The sequence below is a fragment of the Acanthochromis polyacanthus genome, chromosome 21, assembly GCF_021347895.1.
Source record: "Acanthochromis polyacanthus isolate Apoly-LR-REF ecotype Palm Island chromosome 21, KAUST_Apoly_ChrSc, whole genome shotgun sequence".
Lineage (NCBI taxonomy): Eukaryota > Metazoa > Chordata > Actinopteri > Pomacentridae > Acanthochromis > Acanthochromis polyacanthus.
In genome coordinates this window covers 13999213-14018628 of record NC_067133.1, presented here as the reverse complement: position 1 = coordinate 14018628, position 19416 = coordinate 13999213, and the positions used below count along the sequence as shown (strand labels likewise).

The 19416-nt window shown below is 40.8% G+C and overlaps 2 protein-coding genes across 2 annotated transcripts in view; one reads left to right on the top strand and one right to left on the bottom strand.

Annotated features, from left to right (window-relative positions):
• The window catches only part of LOC110954141 (myosin heavy chain, fast skeletal muscle-like), a 28838-nt gene extending 16155 nt beyond the window's left edge, over positions 1-12683 (top strand). The window contains exons 33-39 of the mRNA XM_051941600.1: positions 33-236; positions 319-444; positions 536-706; positions 1117-1221; positions 1315-1410; positions 1499-1633; positions 12566-12683. Of these exons, the coding sequence (XP_051797560.1) occupies positions 33-236; positions 319-444; positions 536-706; positions 1117-1221; positions 1315-1410; positions 1499-1633; positions 12566-12595 (867 nt within the window). The 3' untranslated portion in view covers positions 12596-12683. The remainder of the gene's footprint in view (positions 1-32; positions 237-318; positions 445-535; positions 707-1116; positions 1222-1314; positions 1411-1498; positions 1634-12565) is intronic.
• On the bottom strand, positions 3833-19154 carry LOC110954124 (myosin-4-like). The gene is made up of 39 exons (XM_051941601.1): positions 18951-19154; positions 18458-18601; positions 17051-17207; positions 16946-16973; positions 16752-16860; positions 16577-16669; positions 16429-16492; positions 16248-16346; positions 16057-16160; positions 15835-15973; positions 15621-15739; positions 14585-14734; positions 14326-14496; positions 13928-14234; positions 13704-13780; positions 13195-13282; positions 12993-13110; positions 12793-12916; positions 12559-12695; positions 11535-11790; positions 11222-11464; positions 10969-11145; positions 10736-10881; positions 10152-10242; positions 9120-9509; positions 8907-9033; positions 8708-8826; positions 8428-8624; positions 8165-8348; positions 7205-7370; positions 6978-7102; positions 6578-6886; positions 6280-6483; positions 5095-5220; positions 4853-5023; positions 4675-4779; positions 4495-4590; positions 4285-4416; positions 3833-4198 (listed from the first exon to the last, which is right to left on the bottom strand). Exons 1-39 carry the CDS (start codon positions 19152-19154, stop codon positions 4172-4174), a joined length of 5823 nt encoding a protein of 1940 aa, XP_051797561.1. The 3' UTR covers positions 3833-4171.
• Positions 19155-19416: the final 262 nt, after the last annotated feature.

The following is a 19416-nucleotide window of genomic DNA, read 5'->3' as shown; positions in this document are numbered from 1 at the left end:
ACTAATCTAACTAAAACTAAATGCATTTTCAGGATGCCCAAATCCACCTGGATGACTCAATCAGAGGTCAGGATGATATGAAAGAGCAGGTAGCCATGATGGAGCGCAGAACCAGCCTGATGCAGGCTGAGATTGAAGAACTCCGAGCTGCTGTGGAACAAACAGAGAGGAGCCGCAAAATGGCCGAACAGGAGCTGGTTGATGCCAGTGAGCGCGCTGGACTTCTTCATTCTCAGGTGAGCTGCTTCCCGCCACTAACTTCTCACAATCCCTTCTGAGTGCATATTCTTCAGCTTGCCTCTCCTCTATCTTTGACAGAACACCAGTCTTATAAACACCAAGAAGAAACTTGAGGCGGATCTGACACAGCTCCATGGGGAAATAGAAGAAGCTGTTCAGGAGGCCAGGAATGCAGAGGATAAGGCCAAGAAAGCAATTACTGATGTAAGGGCTCTCATGCAGGTTTCTTGGCTTTTAAGTTCCCACAGATGTCATGATATTAAAGGAACCAATGCTGCTGTTGTGGCACCTTTAGGCTGCCATGATGGCTGAGGAGCTGAGGAAGGAGCAGGACACCAGCGCTCACCTGGAGAGGATGAAGAAGAACCTGGAGGTCACAGTGAAAGACCTGCAGCATCGCCTGGATGAGGCTGAAAACTTGGCTATGAAGGGTGGAAAGAAACAGCTTCAGAAACTGGAGTCCAGGGTGTGTGCACTTTATCTGGTTACAACTTCACAACAGGAAGGTTCTAATAGTGAAGATAACCTGAAAATACAACCACTGAATGTAAAATCCCATTGCTATGCTATCATCAAAATACAGGTGATAGACAGTCAAGCGAAGTAAGAATAACTGAATAGTGGTTATTTATGTTTTAGATGGCGTAGAACTGTTATATGCATGGATATGATGTAATGAAAGCTGCAAGTACCTTCAAGAATCTTGTAATCAAAAACTGAGCAGTAAATACCTAATTTTTCTGTGTTTTGTAGCAATTCTGGTGGGAAATGTGCAGAAGTGTTGAAATAACTGTTGGACAAACACATTAGCAGTTCAATAGAAATCCCAGATACAAAATGCCTAAAATCCTGAGAACTCTCCTGACTTGTACTCAGGTCCGTGAGCTGGAAAACGAACTTGAAGCAGAACAAAAACGTTCTACTGAGGCCATCAAAGGAGTTCGTAAATACGAGAGAAAGGTCAAAGAGCTGACCTATCAGGTAAAACCAGTTTTTACAAATTTAATGAACCAGCATCCATTTTAGTGTCTCATTGTTTATGCGACTTTTGCACTTTGTTGGTTCTTCTTTCAGTCTGAGGAAGACAAGAAAAACAACATTCGACTGCAGGATTTGGTGGACAAGCTCCAGATCAAAATGAAAGCCTACAAGCGACACGCTGAAGAAGCTGTGAGTGAATCACCATCAGTTCATTGAGTATTCAGGGATACAGAGGAGTGTCAGATCACCAGTAAAATGGAAACTATTGATTTTTCAGGAGGAGCAGTCCAACATGCACATGGCCAGATTCAGGAAAGCCCAGCACGAGTTGGAGGAGGCCGAGGAGAGAGCTGACGTGGCCGAGTCCCTGGCCAACAAGATGCGAGCCAAGAGCCGTGAAATCGGCACAAAGGTACTGTATTGTAAATAAAGTGTAATCACCAGTATTTATCTGTGACCATGTGTTGATCAACAGATGAAAAATTAGCACTTAATTTCCAGTCTAGGAGTTAAGAAGCAGTTTTTGGTTAAAAAAAAAATTGAAAAGATCAAAAATCATCAATAAATGTGCCAACTGTATGAAAAACATGCTTTTTCAAAAAATAGTCATAATGTTTTTGCTTTCTACAGTCAATGCTAATGCAAGAAGCAGAGACTTATTTCTAAATTCTGTAGTTATGAACTCTATTTTTGCGCCAATGTGTTTGTTTTCCAGGCACAAGAGGGACAGGGCGAGTAGCAGAACGCTCTTTGCCAGTGGACACAAATGTTGTGTTGAGATCAAATACATAGTAGTTTATACATTCTTATATTAACATCATGGCCTGCTAACTCATATTGTTAACTCTTACTAAAACAAATCAAGTTACAGCATGATCAAAAGCATGAATGATCAAATGCTGACATGTAGCTACAACAACATGTCTCCAAATACCTAATATGATATTAACTCACTGATTTACCACCATATTAACTTTATATGCAAACATGGTTAATGGCTTAAACTGACAAAAAAACACCTGTTTCAATAAATACACAAAGCATTAACTACTTAATTTATGCATCTGCCTGACAATATAGGACATCTGTTCGGTCTTTATCTTGCACCAAAACAAAACAGTCAAAGAATTTTTACACACTTGCTTGTAATAAAACAGAATGGAAGCCGGAAGTTGCAACAGTAACGCATATAAACATGAAATTTTACACCTCTGTAGCTTACGAGGTGCAATCATTTTGTGACGTGTATTTGGGTGATACTTTGGTTTTGGTTAATGAGAAACATGTTTCTCATATAAGCAAGCTACAGCAGGGGGCGCTGCAGAAAAAAAAATCAGCCCTAAACACATGTGATGTAAAAGGCAGATTAATTGTATGATTTTAATTAGCTGGTGAAACTCCCTGGAGCCCTGGTTACCCGGGGGCCACAAAAGCTGTGGGCTTGCTTTATTGTATGCTGGGTGCCTAATGAAGTGTAACTTAATTTGAGAATGTAAAACCATAATTAAAACTTGGTGTGACATGAGGATGGATCCTACCTAATTTGCTGGTCTTGAAGTTCCTGCGTCAAAATGAATGTGATTAATGAATTTAGTAAGCCTCGTCGCAGGTGATGTTCTAGCAGAGTAACACCGTCATAATTGTACAGAGAACGAGCAGCAAGGGGTTTCATAGAGTTTCATTTGTGTCCTGCTTCTCCCTAACAGCTTCATCGAGACTTTCTATTTCACTACAAGCCAGTTTGGTCTTTTGTGTCATTTTCTTCTTTGTTCAACAGTTTATTCTGTCCTTGTGTATGTATCTTAGATTTCATTTTCCCGTTTTCTGTCACTGTTTTCACCCCTGCAGTTGCCTTCGCTGTCATACTTTCGATTCTCTGTCTATTCTTGTCTGTTTATAGTTTTAGAGCAGTAATAAATATTTTAAGATTTTCTCTGTCCTGTTTTTTTGCTCCATTGCATTTCAATTAAATCTGTGCCTCCTTTTCATTTTCAACAATAATGAAATAGTAATAATGTTAATACCATAGACTATATATATATAGAGAACGTAGCATCTGGCTCCAGAATTGAAGCCAACCCGGAAGTGTCAAAAACTTGCAATATCACGCCGTCCGCTAGGGTTGGCTCCAAAAAGCTTTTGCTCCATAGACTCCATTTCATTTTTGGAAAAAATAAAATTTGATAGACTGATTTTCTACAGCTCAGGATCTTTTTCCCGTTAGTTTTCGTGGTCAAAATGAGAGATCAGGTGGCCGATCTTAAAATAAATCAATACTGAATTTTAAATAAATCGTTGAAGTTGGCGGAGCCAGGGGGCGTGGCTATACTTGATAGACAGCAACAGAAGTCTCTGCGGTAAAACGTGGGCGGGATAAGAGAGTCCTCAGCCAATCCTGCCCCTAGTTGCTCTCCGGTCCAGTCTGTTTGATGACGCTTTTTACGTCACTGGCTCCAAAAAATCCAAAACGGCGACCAGGAAGTAGCAAAATCCGGGCTTCATTTTCTCGGCGTTGAAACCAACGGGTGACGTCACGGTTAGTTTACGCCTGGTTAATACGCTGCTCTCTAGATTAATACGATGAGTCAGAGAGTGGCTTTTTTTTCTCGATTTTATTGCAATTAAGGCAACATACATCCACTACCACAAAACAAATGAATGCACGTATGAATTGTGCCACTTAATGTCTAAAGCCACGATGTGTAAAATGTGAACATTTTTCTGCTTTCCAGTTGTAGAAAATGACAGACAGGCAACAATGCAAATGACAAGCTGCTACGGAGATAAATGAGCTTATTATTTTCCTACAACCAGCAGAGACTCATTTGAACTGCACCATAACTACATGAAATAATACATACAGTGGCTTTAAATGAAGAAAAATACATATTTGGTTAAGAGTATGTTGCAAACTAAGACACAGCAGTCGATAGTGTGTCATGGCAGCTGATTACGACTTCTCTCCGCTGTCTTTTGCCTGGAAGATGAGAAAAAAAAGAAGTTATTTAGTCTTCTAAAGGTATTTTAAAAGTGTGTTAAGTTGGCTGAAGCTGACAGACTCACCTTGCCCATGTCTCGATTCTTGACTTTCATCTTATTGACCTGGGACTCGGCAATGTCAGCTCGCTCCTCAGCCTCCTCCAGCTCATGCTGCACCTTCCTCAGCTTCGTCAGATGAGTGTTGGCTTGCTCTTCCTGTCAGGCACCAAAAAATGATCAACCAAAACGTCCAAATGTCACGTTAATTGATATCTGACAGAAAAAGCCACTCACAGCCTCTTCAGCCTGCCTCTTGTACACTTTGACCTTCATCTGCAGTTTGTCCACCAGCTCCTGCAGCCTCAATAAGTTCTTCTTGTCCTCATCAGACTGTTTTGAGTAACAAACCAGCAGATCTTTTATATTTGTAAAAATGCTTACAAGAAAGGAAACAAGATCTTTCAATGGGTTTACCTGATATGTGAGCTCTTTAATCTTGCGGTCCAGTTTGCGGACTCCTTTCACAGAATCTGACTGATGTCTTTGTTCTGCTTCAAGCTCATTCTCAAGTTCTCGAACCTGCAAAAAACACAGTTTATTTGACATGCATTTACACCCTCATTTTCCTATCATAGCATTTCCAACCTATTACCCTGGACTCCAGTTTTTGCAGCTGCTTCTTCCCGCCTTTCATGGCCAGGTTCTCGGCCTCATCGAGTCGCTGCTGTAGGTCTTTCACTGTGACCTCCAGGTTCTTCTTCATCCTCTCCAGGTGAGCGCTGGTGTCCTGCTCCTTCTTCAGCTCCTCAGCCATCATGGCAGCCTAAAATATGTAATAAAATAGCTAGTAGACGGCCGCATCCGCTTGGATAAAACTCAGCAAAGTCCACTTACATCAGTGATTGCCTTCTTGGCTTTCTCCTCAGCGTTCCTGGCTGTTTGGACACTATCGTCCATCTCGCCCTGAATCAGAGACAGATCAGCCTCCAGCTTCTTCCGACTGTTGAGCAGACTGGTGTTCTGGAAGCAATCGGTTAGTCTGACATTAGAATCTAAAAATATTTCCAATATTTTTAGGATATTTGATACAAGTGCTAAAAGAATCATGTAGATACTGTACAGGAGAACATTGCTTCTTATTGGTCAAACTATAAAAAAAATAACGCCTGTGTTTCAGTGAATATCACCAGTTAATTTCCATCTACCTGCCAAAATCTTAATCCGAATAAATTTAAGGGGAGAAATGGATCATGTATGTGTGGAATCATTGAGAATGAACCAAGAGAGCAAAGCTATGGGCAAGAAAACAAAGACTGCATCTGCACTAAGCCCAAAAAATTTGTAAATGCATCTTTTGCTCTTCATTTTGGGCTTCCATCCAAACATAAATGCCATTTTAGCCCCCAAAACTTTGCTTTTCCATATCTAGCTTGGAAGTGTATCAATCTTAAAACACCATTTGGTGTTATAGTGCGTATGGTGGTAAACTGAGCTTTGCAGAAATGTATCTAAAAAAGAACAAAAGGAGACAGTAGTGCATTTATTTGTTTTCTTGACCTAAATTAGGAAGAAGAAGAACAATCACAAAGGTAACACGAGCAACACTTTGCTGACTTTATACTCATCCAGAAACTGTTGGGTCTGGCTTCAGGTTCTTCTGTGATGAAATCAAAACTTTAAAATAGTTGCCATCTTCTTGCAATAAACAATTCTTCTTCTACACTGATTTCCTGATGCTAGCTTGGTCGTATGTCTCAGCACATGCCCAGCTGAAGGTGAACTGCTCATTGTGGCGTATTTGCAGAATCAAGTGTGGGTGCAGTTTTTTGACCGAAATGCCATTTTAAAATTTAATCTGCTAAGTGTAGACACATCCTACAAGCTTTAATGCCCTAAAAGATGCAAAAAAGTTTGTAGAGCTCAAGGAGACTGCAACCATCCCTATGAGCAATCTCTTTCAAGAGCAGCCATGTCATTCATTATTAGAAATGTGTTGGCTATACAGCTTTTAAGAATCTAGAGGCAGTCTTTGAGGCTCACTCTCAAGCGAACTATGATGAAATACTGGTGAATCTGAACCTGTGAGTGAAGCAGCTGAACCCTCTCGCTGGCGTCCAGCAGCTCCTGCTCTGCCAGCTTGCGGCTCCTCTCCGTCTGCTCCAGAGCTGCTCGGATCTCCTCGATCTCAGCCTGCATGAGGTTACTCCTGCGCTCCGACATGGCAACCTGCTCCTTCATGTCATCATTGCTTCTCAGGGCATCGTCGAGGTGAAGTTGAACCTCCTAATAGGTCAAATTAATGGAAGAAGCATGTTTCTGTTTGATTTCACAAAGCTAACAATGCTCACTCTGGACATCAGATGTGTACGTGACCAACCTTGAGCTGAACTTGTATGTTCCTCAGCTGTTTCTGAGCTTCAGCCGCCTGCCTGTTAGCGTGGCTGAGCTGGATTTCCATCTCGTTCAGGTCTCCTTCCATCTTCTTCTTCACTCTCAGTGCATCATTCCTGCTCCGGACCTCAGCGTCCAAGTTACTTTGCATCGTGTCAGTGACTCTTTGACTGCTTCTCTTCAGCTGCTCGATCTCTTCGTCCTTCTCGGCTATCTTCTTGTCCACCTCTGACTTCACCTGGTTCAGTTCCAGCTGGACTCGCAGGATCTTGGATTCCTCATGTTCCAGGGAGGCCTGAGAAGAAAAGCAGACATGAGGCCATACTGACCCGTGATGGTAGAGTTTATTTAAACACATATGATCTTTATGTTTTCCTTGTGTTCACCTCTGCCTCCTCCAGAGATGCCTGGGCTTCCAACTTCTCCTGCTCAGCCTGTTTCTTTGATTTTTCGAGCTCATGGATGGTTTTCCCCGTCTCTCCCAGCTGCTCAGTCAGATCCATTATTTCCTCTGCAGTGAAACAGAAACATGGTAATGTTCTACCCATAGTCAATAAAAAAACAGGATACAGCATTATCAAAGATTTTAAATAGGCTGTTAAATTTGACATACGTTGCAGGTTTTTATTTTCCCGTTTGAGGGTCTCCAGCTGTTCCAGGCATTCTTCAAAAGTGTTCTTCATCTTGAAGTTGTCAGTTCCCAGAGAGCGCACCTCTTTTAGAGCCGACTCCAGCTCTGTTTGACCCTCCTCATATTTCTGCTTCCACTCAGCCAGAACCTACAACCAAAGACAGTACAGGAAAATATAACATTTGTGTTATGAATTTTAATGACAAGTAGCCCCTGTTTGGTTCTCCAAGTGTCTAATTGTGCCAAAGGCCACAGAAGCTGTTACCGACTGAGTTGTGAGATGTTTTTTCACATGAATATTTAAAAATAGCCTCGAGCAGTCTAACTAAGCTGTTAAATTGCTCCTTTGGTTTTTATGTTTATGAGAAGGAATCAGTCCTAAAATAGCCAAAATAAATCAGTATATTTAACATCTTCTTATTTTGGTGAAGAAAAAGCTATTTTCTGCCACACTGGTTCCAGCTACTTGACCTCAACTTTCATTAAAGAGCACAAAAAGAGAAACTATGACAAAATATTGATAAGACAATCATATTTTTGTCAATTTAAACACAATAAAAACCATGTACTTTTGCAGTCACTATAGCAGAACAAATTTCTATTTGTAAAAACACAGATTTCTGACATGGCCTGTTTTTTCACAGTCAACATATAAATAATACCTTTTTCAGTGATTTAATTGATATTTACCAAAGCTCTATGAAGTCACAGTTTAAAAAAATTACAATTTTTCCATCCTTCATTTGTCCTTCAACCCTGTCTTCTCCTATCTGTAAAATCACAGTGTTTTTTTCTAACAGTAAAACAACAGATTGTTAACCAAAACTGTGAAAAACTGTTTTAAAAAGCTGTTGTTTTACAGGTTCATTTGGAATATATTTTGCCTACTGAGCCTCTCAGTTACTGTATCAATTGGAGACAATTTGAAAGTCTTATCAAAACCTTGTCAAAGTTCCTCTGCTTCTTGTCCAAGGCAGCAGCAGCAGCATTCGATCTCTCTACGTCCATCATCAGATCCTCCACCTCCCCCTGCAGCCGCTGTTTGGTCTTTTCAAGGGAGGAACATTTGGAGTTAACAGCCTCCACAGCTTCTTCTGCATCCTGCAGGCGGAGAGCTAACTTCTTCCTGTGGAAGAACAGCCACCACATCATAAGGTCTCACAAGAAGCCTTTGGGTTTCCAGCTGGTATGGAGATGTTTCTTACTTGGCCTCCTCAAGCTCCTCGGTGCGTTGAATGGCATCCGTCTCATATTTGGTTCTCCACTGAGCCACGTCGCTGTTGGCCTTGGACAGGCAGCGATGCAGCTCAGCTTTGGCCTCCTGTTCCTCCTCGTACTGCTCTCTGAGCAGCTCACAGTCATGACGAGAAGACTGCAAACTGTGAGCTAGGGCGTTTTTAGCCTAAACAGCAAGAAAGAAACATCATAAACACTTTAAACTCTCAAACATTCTAGTCATCTTTGTGTGCTTTTTCAGAAGGTCACCTTCACTTCCTCCTCATGAAGTCGCTTCAGCTCCTCAAGCTGCTGAATGTAGGCCTGCTTTCCTCTGGTCAGCTGCGACATTAAGGATTCCTTTTCTTCTAGCTGCCGAGACATCTCAGCTGGATGACAAGAGGGAAAAGAATCAGTGGAACTGGTTCATCTGGGAGTCTGTCTGATTCAGATACAATCAAATACTCACCATTTTCTGTCTGCAGCCGAGCTTTCTGGCTTGAAAGGTCATTTATGAGCCTCTGATGCTCGTCCTCTTTGGTTTTTACCTCGTTCAGTTGATCTTCGAGTGAACGGCAGAGTTTCTCTAAATTTATCTTCAAATTTTAAAAAAGGAAAAATCAACCTGACATCTCCTTACATTGAGTTGATCATATAAATCACAGTAAATATGAAAACTGACCTTTGCTTTGGCCATGTTTTCCATGTTACTGGATAAGTCATCCATTTCCAGTCTTAATTCGCTCTTCTCCTTCTCTAGTTTCTGCCGGACTCTCTGGATGTTATCCAGCTGTTCTCCCATTTCAGCCACACTGTCTGAATGTTTCTTGCGCAGAGCAGCAGAGGTAGCGTCGTGCTGCAGAGAAAACTCCTCCAGCTCTCTGCGGAGTTTCAGGAACTCGGCCTCTCGCTTCTTGTTCATCTCGACCTGAGCGGCGGTGGCTCCTCCAGCCTCCTCCAGCCGCTCGGTGATCTCCTCCAGCTCTCTGGACAGATCAGACCTCTGCTTCTCCACTTTGGCTCGAGCTGCACGTTCTGACTCAATTTCCTCCTCCAGCTCCTCAATTCGAGCCTATGTGGTAATTTACATTATTATTTAGTAATTATATAGCATTTATGAATATTATCTGTGTTCCCTGAGTAATTATGTCACATCACTTCACAGGTTTCTGTAGCCCAACCTCAGAGTGTTGCTTCTCATTAATGAAGGTTCGCCGTGTGGTGAACTACTGCTGGTGCTGTTTCACAGTTTTCGTTCATAAAACACCCAATTAAATCGCAGCCTTTGATACATAGTGTTTACTGTTAACCTTAGCTGCGGTAATTAATCAGCAGTCAGCTATTAAATCAATTCTGATTTTCCTCATTAAGAAAATTCTCCAATTAATATTGGATGGATGGATTTTCACAGCAAAGGAGGATTTGTCCGAGTCCGTCTTCTAAAATTTGGGTATTTTCTGGTTTCTTTACTTCTCTATGACAGCAAACTGAATATCTTTGGGACAGCAAGGACAAAATAAGACATTTAAAGACATCATCTTGGACTCTGAAAACACTGATTGACATTTCTCACCATTTTCTGACATTTTATAGACCAAAGAAGAAATCAACAATTAGACTAGTCATCATCTGCAACCCCCATCAAAAACAGACACCCACTTAAATAATATCTCTTCATAACATCCTCACACCATCTATTGATTCATTTCTTTACCTGGAGCTCTTTTATCTTCTTCTGTAGTTGTGCACCAAGGGCTTGTTCATCTTCCACCTTCGTCTGTAGTTGCGACAACTCAAAGTCTTTCCTGTAAAATGAAACAAAGCTTTCTTTTTATGTGTCAGACTTTGCAAAAATCACAAAAGCGACACAGTCATAGAGATGAGTGGTATTTCAAGTTAACTGTCAAACAGTTGAACCAAGGACAAAGTGTGCACTTCCAAAAGGCTGAACCATAAGATAGCAGAAATTATTTGGTCAGTAAAAGAGACACCTTTCACAGTACATGTAGTTATTTAACCTCTCTCTTCTCTGTGTGAACATCAGTGTCTACAGTTTTTTACCTGTGAAACAAGTTGCTCTGTACCCAAAACCAACGTTTTTATTAAACAGAAACAGCTCACAAAGAGATTAGCAACTAATATGCTTTGAACAAGTGAAATTAGAAGTGCAAATGTCATTTGGTAATCAATGAGAGTATCTTTCTACCGCCCGTCTATTCATGTTTACATTAAAGGTCATTTGAAAACTCCCAAAAAAATGTTCTTTTGGTACCAAAGCCAAAATCATTCAATCCCTACTTTTTCGTCTTTTCGTCCAGCTGCTGCTTCTCATTCTCCAGATCCATTATGGACTCTTGGGCAAGTTTCAGATCTCCCTCCAGCTTCCTCTTGGCTCTTTCCAGATCCATACGAACTTTTTTCTCTTGTTCCAGTGAACCTTCCAGCTGAAAATACAAACTCAGTCATCATCTCTGTCTTAACAGTAGCAGCACAGTGTACTAAACCATCCCTGTCTTCACCGTTTAGCTCACCTCGTCTACCTGCTGTTCCAGTTTAGTTTTGGCTTTGGTCAGAACATTTATTTTATCCTCCTCTGACTGCAGGTCGTCCAGTGTTTGCTGATGAGCCTCCTGCAGGGCTTTCTTCTCTTTGGACAGTTTGGTGATGCTTTCATCTTGGCTCAGGATTTCCTCCGTTAGGTTCTTCACCTACAGTCACAATGAAGAAGGAAGATGTAGCAGTCCTCCAACAACATGTTCAAATAGCAGTAATAAACAGGCTCACCTTGTTTTCTACAGCATGTTTCTCTTTTTCCACTTTGGCTAATGTGAGCTCCAAGTCGTCGATGTCTCTCTTCAGCTCAGCACACTCGTCCTCGAGCTTCCTCTTCTTGGCCGTCAGCTCAGCGTTGACCTCCTCCTCATCTTCCAGTCTCTCCATCACCTCCTTCAGCTTGGCCTCCAGCTGGATCTTGCTTTTGATAAGTCCTTCGCATCTCTCCTCTGCATCCAGCAGGCTGTCGGCCTCCTGTAGACCAGCAGTAGAGCTTAGAACACCCACATGGATAACAATCAGCTCTTTTGTTGGTTTAACTCACCGCCTGCACTTGAAGCAGGAGATCGTTCTTCTCTTGTACGATGGAGACCATTTTCTCCTCCAGCTCTCTCCGCCGGTTTTCTGATTTGGCCAAATCTTCCTTAAGTTTTGTGAAATCCACCTTCATTTGGGCCATTTCCTTCTCAGCCTCAGCACTCTTGAGAAGAGGTTTCAGCTTGAAATACAGTTTCATCCACGGCCAGTGTTTCACGTTCATGAAAGAGCGGAAGTTGTACTGGATCGTGTAGATGGCCTCCCTGTCAAAGTGAAATTCACTTTAGTTTAATCTGCCAGATTTTTACAGAAAAGACACCCATCACATTTTTTTTGTATTTTCAGCCCATAGCATGATTTTAAGTGTTATTTGATATTTTTTTTGACAATCATTTGCTGTCACTGAAGATGTTAGTTGCTGTTCTTGATAGTATTTCCTGAAACCTGGGAGCTTATTGGAGTTATATTTTACATTTGCACACTTTTTAAAGGCTAATTTTGACATTTTTCAGGGATAATTTTGAAGATGCAACAAGCAAAAAAACCCCCACTGAAATCATTATTTCAGAACATTTTTTTTAAAACTGGAAACCAAATTTTCTGTAAAAGCTCATTTTTTGTCTTTATGCCTTTAAAAACGTAACAGAAATGAAGGTTATTTATCAATCAAATCAGATCCAATTTGAGAACTAAGTGAGGCAACATCTTGAAGATATTTCTGAATTTATATAGATTAACCTATGTTTTGGTTATTTCTGTATTTTTGCATTTCTTTATTTTTAAATTTCTGTGTATATGTATGAATTAAGTGGGCCATCCTATCCTCAGTTGAAAGCAGAATCGGACCAAAGCAAATGATTCTTATCAAATCTATGGCTTCTGTCAAGCTTGCTGTGCTAGCCATCTATTATTTAGGACCTCCTTCGTCATTAGCACATAGAGACAAGTACATAAATGAATACATGTAAAAATACATGAATATGTAAATAAATGTAGAAATAAAGCAGTAATAAAACTGTCAACATCTTTACTTTCTAGCCATCATCTTCTGATACTCCAGCCGGATGAGGTAGCCGCGACACAGAGCCTGAGTGGACATCACAACCTGGGCCAGCCGCTCATCCCTCATCTCCTCCAAGGCACCGAGCAGGCCGGCTTTAAAAAACACCTGGAAATACAGGTAATTATTGCCTTAGCTTTACTTGCTCATTCGCTCTTAATATCTTCATGACTATCTAACCAAGTGTTCTCAGACAGAGAATAACCTTAGTGTGTCCAAACTTGTACTGGGTGTGATCCACATCAATTGAGCCCAGCAGTTTCTCTGCAGCTTTTTTGTTGTCCATGAACTGACCCTCTGGAACAGCGCTGGCATTAAGAATCCTGTATCTGTAGGAGGAGTTACAGATCTGACTGAGTTTGAAACTACATAATATGAAATATTTAAAAGTAAAGGTGTATTTACCTCTGTTTGAAGTCGCCATAGATAATTCTGCTCGGAAATCCTTTCCTGCAGATCCGGATGCCTTCCAGCACGCCGTTACAGCGTAGCTGGTGGATGACCAGGTGGTTCTCCATGGCACCTAGAAGGCAATAAGAAGGCAATAAGTCTCTAAAGCCATGGCCATGTGGCGTATTATCATAATGATGAAATATTAAAAACCTACCTGGTGTTTTGGTCTCATTTGGTATCAAGCAGCGCACAAAGTGAGGATGAGTAGTTCTCAAGTTGGTCATGAGCTTCCCAAGATTCTCCTGTAAGAAATTTTCACATGGGAACTGTAGAATTGTTTTGTTTTAATATCTAAAATGTGCAGTTTTTTTGCTTTTAGGACAGCACACAGCCAAGGCTGGCTGTTTCCCCATGTTTCTGTTTCATGTGCTAATCAAAACTAGCCAGCTGCTGTAGTCTTAAATTTTAAATACAGATGAATAAAGGCGATGTTGATCTTCTCATTTAACTCTTTAGAAAACAACTATCTATATAGTCTCCTCCTAAACTATCCCTTTAATAGATAATCAGAAAAGTAGTGATTAAAACACCAGAGACTTTAATTAAGGGATTAGCTGCTTAACTCCTCTTTAGGTGTTTTATTATTTTGGAATAACACACAGTCTTTTTAAAATATTTTAAATTAGCATTTCTTACTGATGTCTGGACACTTAACAGTCTTACCCTGAACACAGCCGACACTGTTTGGAAAGATGCGCCCTTCTTCTTGGCTCCTTTTTTGGCTCCTCCTGCAGGTGCTTCTGCTTTGACAACCCAATTCAAACAGACATAAAGGTTTTATATCACTGTGAAGGCTAGTTTTCAGTTTTCAGGTTCATATTTAACAGACATTCTGTACATTCTGTGTATATAAAAATATCCATAAAAATGGTTGTAAACATACTTACCCTCAGATCCAGAGAAACTTGCGTACAGCATGGCCAGAATTTTGACTGATGACTTCTGGTACAGCTGCACCACCGACTCATTCAGGGGGTCTTTGTTCTTCTCCAGCCAGCCGGTGATGTTGTAGTCCACGGTGCCGGCGTAGTGCACCAGAGTGAAGTGAGCTTCAGGCTTCCCTTTGACTGTTTTGGGTTTCAGGAAGCAGTTGTTCTTACCTAGATGTTGGTCGTAGAGTTTGTTCTTGAAAGAGGTGTCTGTTGATTTGGGGAACATGCACTCTTCCTCGAGGATGGAGAAGATGCCCATTGGCTGGAAAGCAAACCTTTTTTATTAACAAAATGTTGATCTATGCAACATTTATTAAGTACACCATTATTTTGAATTCATCGGTATGTAGTACCTTTTCAATGAGCTCAATGCAGGCAGCCAAATCCATCCCAAAGTCAATAAACTCCCAGTCGATTCCTTCCTTTTTATATTCTTCTTGCTCCAGAACAAACATGTGGTGGTTGAAAAACTGTTGCAGCTTCTCATTGGTGAAATTGATGCAGAGTTGCTCCATGCTGTTGTACTACATACAAACAGTACAGATCCTATTGAAATAAACACTATATTCAGTAAGCTCCTGGGAAGTGAACAGATTTATTTTTACCACCTACATCAAAAATCTCGAAGCCAGCAATATCCAAAACTCCAATGAAATGTTGTCTGGATTGCTTCGTATCCAGCTGCTGGTTGATTCGTACGACCATCCACAGAAACATCTTCTCATAGACGGATTTTGCGAGTGCCCCAATGGAGTTGTACACCTGCAAAGAAACAGGAAAATAGTCTATATACAGTACAATCATGGAGGGTTTACTGGATATGGACCCTGCTGCACACAAAGCAACCATAAGGACATTTAAAATAAGCATCAAGAGAAACAAAGCCAAGAAACGATGCAAAATAACTGCAAAGTAACACAGAATACCTACAAATAGATGCAACAGGACTTAAAGCGGATGTCAGACAATCAGACATGAAACAACTGCAAAAAAAAAACATCAAGTAACTACAGACACTAAATAATAAAAACAATTACAAAAAGGACCCAAACAACCACAAAGAGACACAAAATTAAGATAAAAAGATACTAAACTACTATAATCACCAAAGATGTGAAATAACCACAGAGATGCAAAACAACTGCAACAATAGAGTGAAACAAAACAAACATAAAGAGGAGCAAAACTACCAAAAACAGGTGTAAACAACCATGTACAGACCCAAAACAACTGCAAAGAGAAACCAAATTACTACATAGATATGCAAAATAACCACAAAGTGACCAAAACAACTGCAAAGTGATACCAAAACTACCAAAAATAGTTGTAAAACAACTGCAAAAGATCTAAAATGACCACAAATACATGCAAAATGACTGCAAAGCGACACAGAAGGACTACATATAGATGCAAAAAATAACTAAACAGGAGACAGCCACAGAAATAATGACAAAAAGATGCTGAATGACCACAAATAGACACAAAACAACCACTATTAAACACTCATGAAATGATACTAAACTACAACAAAGAGATGCAACAGCAAACAGGCACAAAATAACTGCTGCAACTGTTGCAAAAACACACCATGGATGACCTTCTGCAGTGAAACACTTCATATGTCAAGAGGAAGAGACTGTGCTCTCACCTGCTGCACATTCTGTCCTTTGGTAACAAACTCATTCCCAACCTTCACTCTGGGGTAGCAGAGGTTTTTCAGCAGATCAGCTGAGTTCAGGCCCATCAGATATGCAGCTTTGTCAGCCACTGCAACAAAACAAAACAGCTTTTATATGTATCTTTTCGTCTGGATCCATTTAATGCTTTTTATAGCAGTATGAACTCTGGTGTGCCGTCCTCACCCTCACTTCCATCGGGCTCGGCCTGCTCCTCCCGCTGCTTCTGCTTGAACTTCATGTTCCCATAATGCATCACAGCACCAGTCAGCTTATAGACGGAGATTTTCTCTTCACCGGTGAAGCCGAGAATATCAAAAGCTTCCTGTGTTTATATTAAAAAATGACAAATTCAGATGTAAAGCAACTGAAACCAGAGAAATCAAACTCTGCGTGCTACAAACTCACATCTGTAGCCATGAGCTCCTCTGCATCGTTGATGCTTTTGACACTGATTTCTCCTTGACTGATGAAGGCAAAGTCGTAGGGGTTGGTGGTGATAAGAAGCAGATCTGAAGGGAAAGAAACCAAGTTCAGATCTGTTTGTGCAACTTAGAAATAAAATGATCAAATAAGACAATGAGGACTCATCAGATTACCAATAAGTTCAGGCTTCTTGTTGCAAGTGAGCTGATAAAAGATGTGATAACTCCTCTCAGCCGAGAGCTGGAAAGTCACTCTCGATTTCTCCAACAGGTCTTTCAGGAAGGAAAAGCTTGAATTTAAATGTGTTCTTCACGGCAACATAATTCACACTAAATTACCAGGATATAAACTTACATGTTTCGATGTCTGCAGATGCCAGTTTACCAGTCGTACCGAAGTGGATTCGGATGAATTTACCCTATTCATTGAAAAAGTAGCTTCTTACTCTGTGTGCTGAACAAATTCATGTTAAATCAAAACAAAGTCCCTGCAGCCCACTTACAAAGCGAGACGAGTTGTCATTCCTGACAGTCTTTGCGTTCCCAAAAGCTTCCAGCAGCGGGTTGGCCTGGATGATTTGATCCTCCAGAGTTCCCTGATGAAGAGCGAACATGCAAATGTGACGCCTGCTGCTTTCTGAAAACAAGTGACAGACTCTGCAAGCTGCATGAGCTCACCTTTATTTTACTGGTTGCCTCCTTTTTCTTTTCTACAGGCACTGCGATCGTCGCAAAATACTGAATGACACGTTTGGTGTTGACTGTCTTGCCTGCACCAGATTCTCCACTAAGAAGAAAAACACAACTTCATACATATTTATCAGCTTGATGTCCTCTGAAATATGTATAGGAAAAACCTCGATTATACTTACGTGATGAGTATAGATTGATTTTCACGATCTGAGGACACAAGACAGGAGAGTTAAATAGAGAGGAAAAAATGTGTTTTATTTGCTCTGATTTTGCTGCTACAGTACCAGTGAGCATGAACTGGTAGGCGTTGTCAGACAGGGCGAAGATGTGAGGGGGAACCTCCATCCGCTTCTTCCCTCTGTAGGCCTGAACCACCTCTGGGTTGTAGACTGGCAGCCATTTGTAAGGATTCACAGTAACACAGAAGAGCCCAGAGTAGGTCTGCATGCAAAACAATGAAAGGCGTGATCGTAGCAACGCGGCGACTTCTACAAAACAACGTTGACTTTTTATTTCAGTTCAGCATTTTGTCGTTACATTCGATTAGTGGCACAAAACGACTAGAGGGAGAAACAGAATCAGCATTAAGAGATGCAAAACGACCAAAAAGACTATACGCAGACCCCAAACTACTGCAGACACAAACCTACTACACTGAGATTCAAAATGAACATAAAGAGATGCAAAACTACCGAAAAGAGTAAAAAAAGAACTGCAAAAACATCCAAATTTACCTCAAAGGCATTCAAATTAACTACAAAGTGACACAGAATAAATACAAATGGATGCAAAAAAACTATAGACTACATGATGACCGAAGCAATTTCAAATCGTTGCCAAATGGCCACAGATGGACACAAAATAACCACTATAAGACACAAAAAAAACCATGAAGAGATACTAAGCTACTAGAAGGAGACTCGAAGTGACTACAAAGATCAAAACTGCTACAAAAAGAAACAAAAATAATGATTTAGAGATCATTGTTTTCAGATTCATGGATGACAAAGGACATTTAGATGTCTTTGCAGTCATCTCACGTCTCTTTGATAATTTTGTGCATTTTGGTAGTCATTTGTTTCGCATATCTGTTTTGTTATTTTATGTTGTGTAGTCATTTGACATCTCATGTCTCTTTTTGTAGTGATTTTATATCTCTGCAGTAGTTTTGCATCTTTTGGTTTTGTGTCTCTCTGTAGGTATTTTGTGTCATTTTTGGTGTATGTTGCGTAGTCGTGCCCTATGTTTTTGCAATTGTTTTGTGTCTCCTTTGTAGGGATTTCATGTCTATGGTTGTTTTCATCACTTTGCAGTTATCTTTCATCTATGTGAAATTGCATCGTGTGTTTATTTCAGCTGTTTTGTGTCTCATTGCAGTTATTTTGCCCCACTTTGCTGTCACCTGTCTCTTTGGAAATTTTTTAGCTGTAACACTCGTTATGTCCCAGACAATTGTATTGTTTTTTTCTAAATTTTCACTGACATTAGCATCGGCTTTGTCTAGATAGGTAAAATGTCCTTAGGTAAAGCACAGAGCTAAGTAATGTGCGTCATTTAAGTTGTTGCATCGTAGAACTGCGTTGGAAATCATTAAAAATAATCTCACTTGACTGGCAAATACATTGTAAACGCTTTCCACCTCTAGGTTTTAAATCCGTATTGTGTGGCATCCTTTTCCCTGCATGACTTACGTAGATCATCCAGGCTGCGTATCGCTCCTTTAGGTTGAACAGCACTGCAGGTTCATGGAGGTGCGTCATCATCACCATGTCTTCAATCTTATCAAACTTTGGCGGGTTCATGGGAAATACTTGGTCCTCTTTGACAGTTAGAGTCTGCAAAGCAAACAAAAACATCAATAGCTCCAAAATGAAAGACTGCAGTACATAAAAATGTGTTTTCAAACTACTAAAAGGCTACAGGATATTTACTGCCTGTGCATATTTTAATAATGCGAGCTGAGATTTTTATACACAGTTTTACTTTTGTGGATTTTGAGCTCCAGGGGAGGTTAACTGTCTCTGTTGAAAGCAGCCTAATAACATTCTGCAGGTTCTTTATTGCCGTTTTTACAGGACTCCCTGATGATGCATGAAATCTTTCTATATCACGTTCAGCACTAGGGCCATATTCACTGGGTGTGGTCAGTGTCTAATAAAAGGCCAGTTTATCAGAGCAACCCACTCTGTCATCCATGGTCTTGACAGTGACTTTTCCGTCCTCCCTGTCCTGGATCTCAGCCTTCACGTACAGCTCTTTCTCCTCGCAGATGAAGCAGGCCGTCTTGCCGTCGAAGGGTCGGGCCTGAGCCTCCGTCCTCTCCTTCTCTGACTTACGGAGGAACTGGGCAGCAACCCCAAAAATTGCCATCTCCCCATCAGTGCTCATCTTCTCCTCCTAAATCAAAAACAATCACTTCAGCGTCTCTTTCACATCTGTTTAAAATGTTACCAGAGCACCATCATACTCACCTCACTTTACTGCAACAGCACCTGAACACTGAAGAGCAGTTTCTAGAAAGATCCAAACTCAAAATGCCTCAACTATTTCAAAAATCCTGCACAGTAGTGGATGCTCACTGAGGGACTGTTGCTCTGCATGAACAAACATCAGCAGATGCATTGTTCCTTTTATATCACACCAGTGTCCT

Bases quoted from the DNA above. Each gene is read 5' to 3' on its own strand.
- LOC110954124 (XM_051941601.1), bottom strand. From the start codon at position 19,154: ATGAGCACTGATGGGGAGATGGCAATTTTTGGGGTTGCTGCCCAGTTC. The intron at 11,465-11,534 runs GTGAGTTAAACC...GCTGGTCTACAG, and splicing joins TCCTGCTTCAAGTGCAGGCG to GAGGCCGACAGCCTGCTGGA. The intron at 5,024-5,094 runs GTAAGTGGACTT...TACATATTTTAG, and splicing joins CCAAGAAGGCAATCACTGAT to GCTGCCATGATGGCTGAGGA.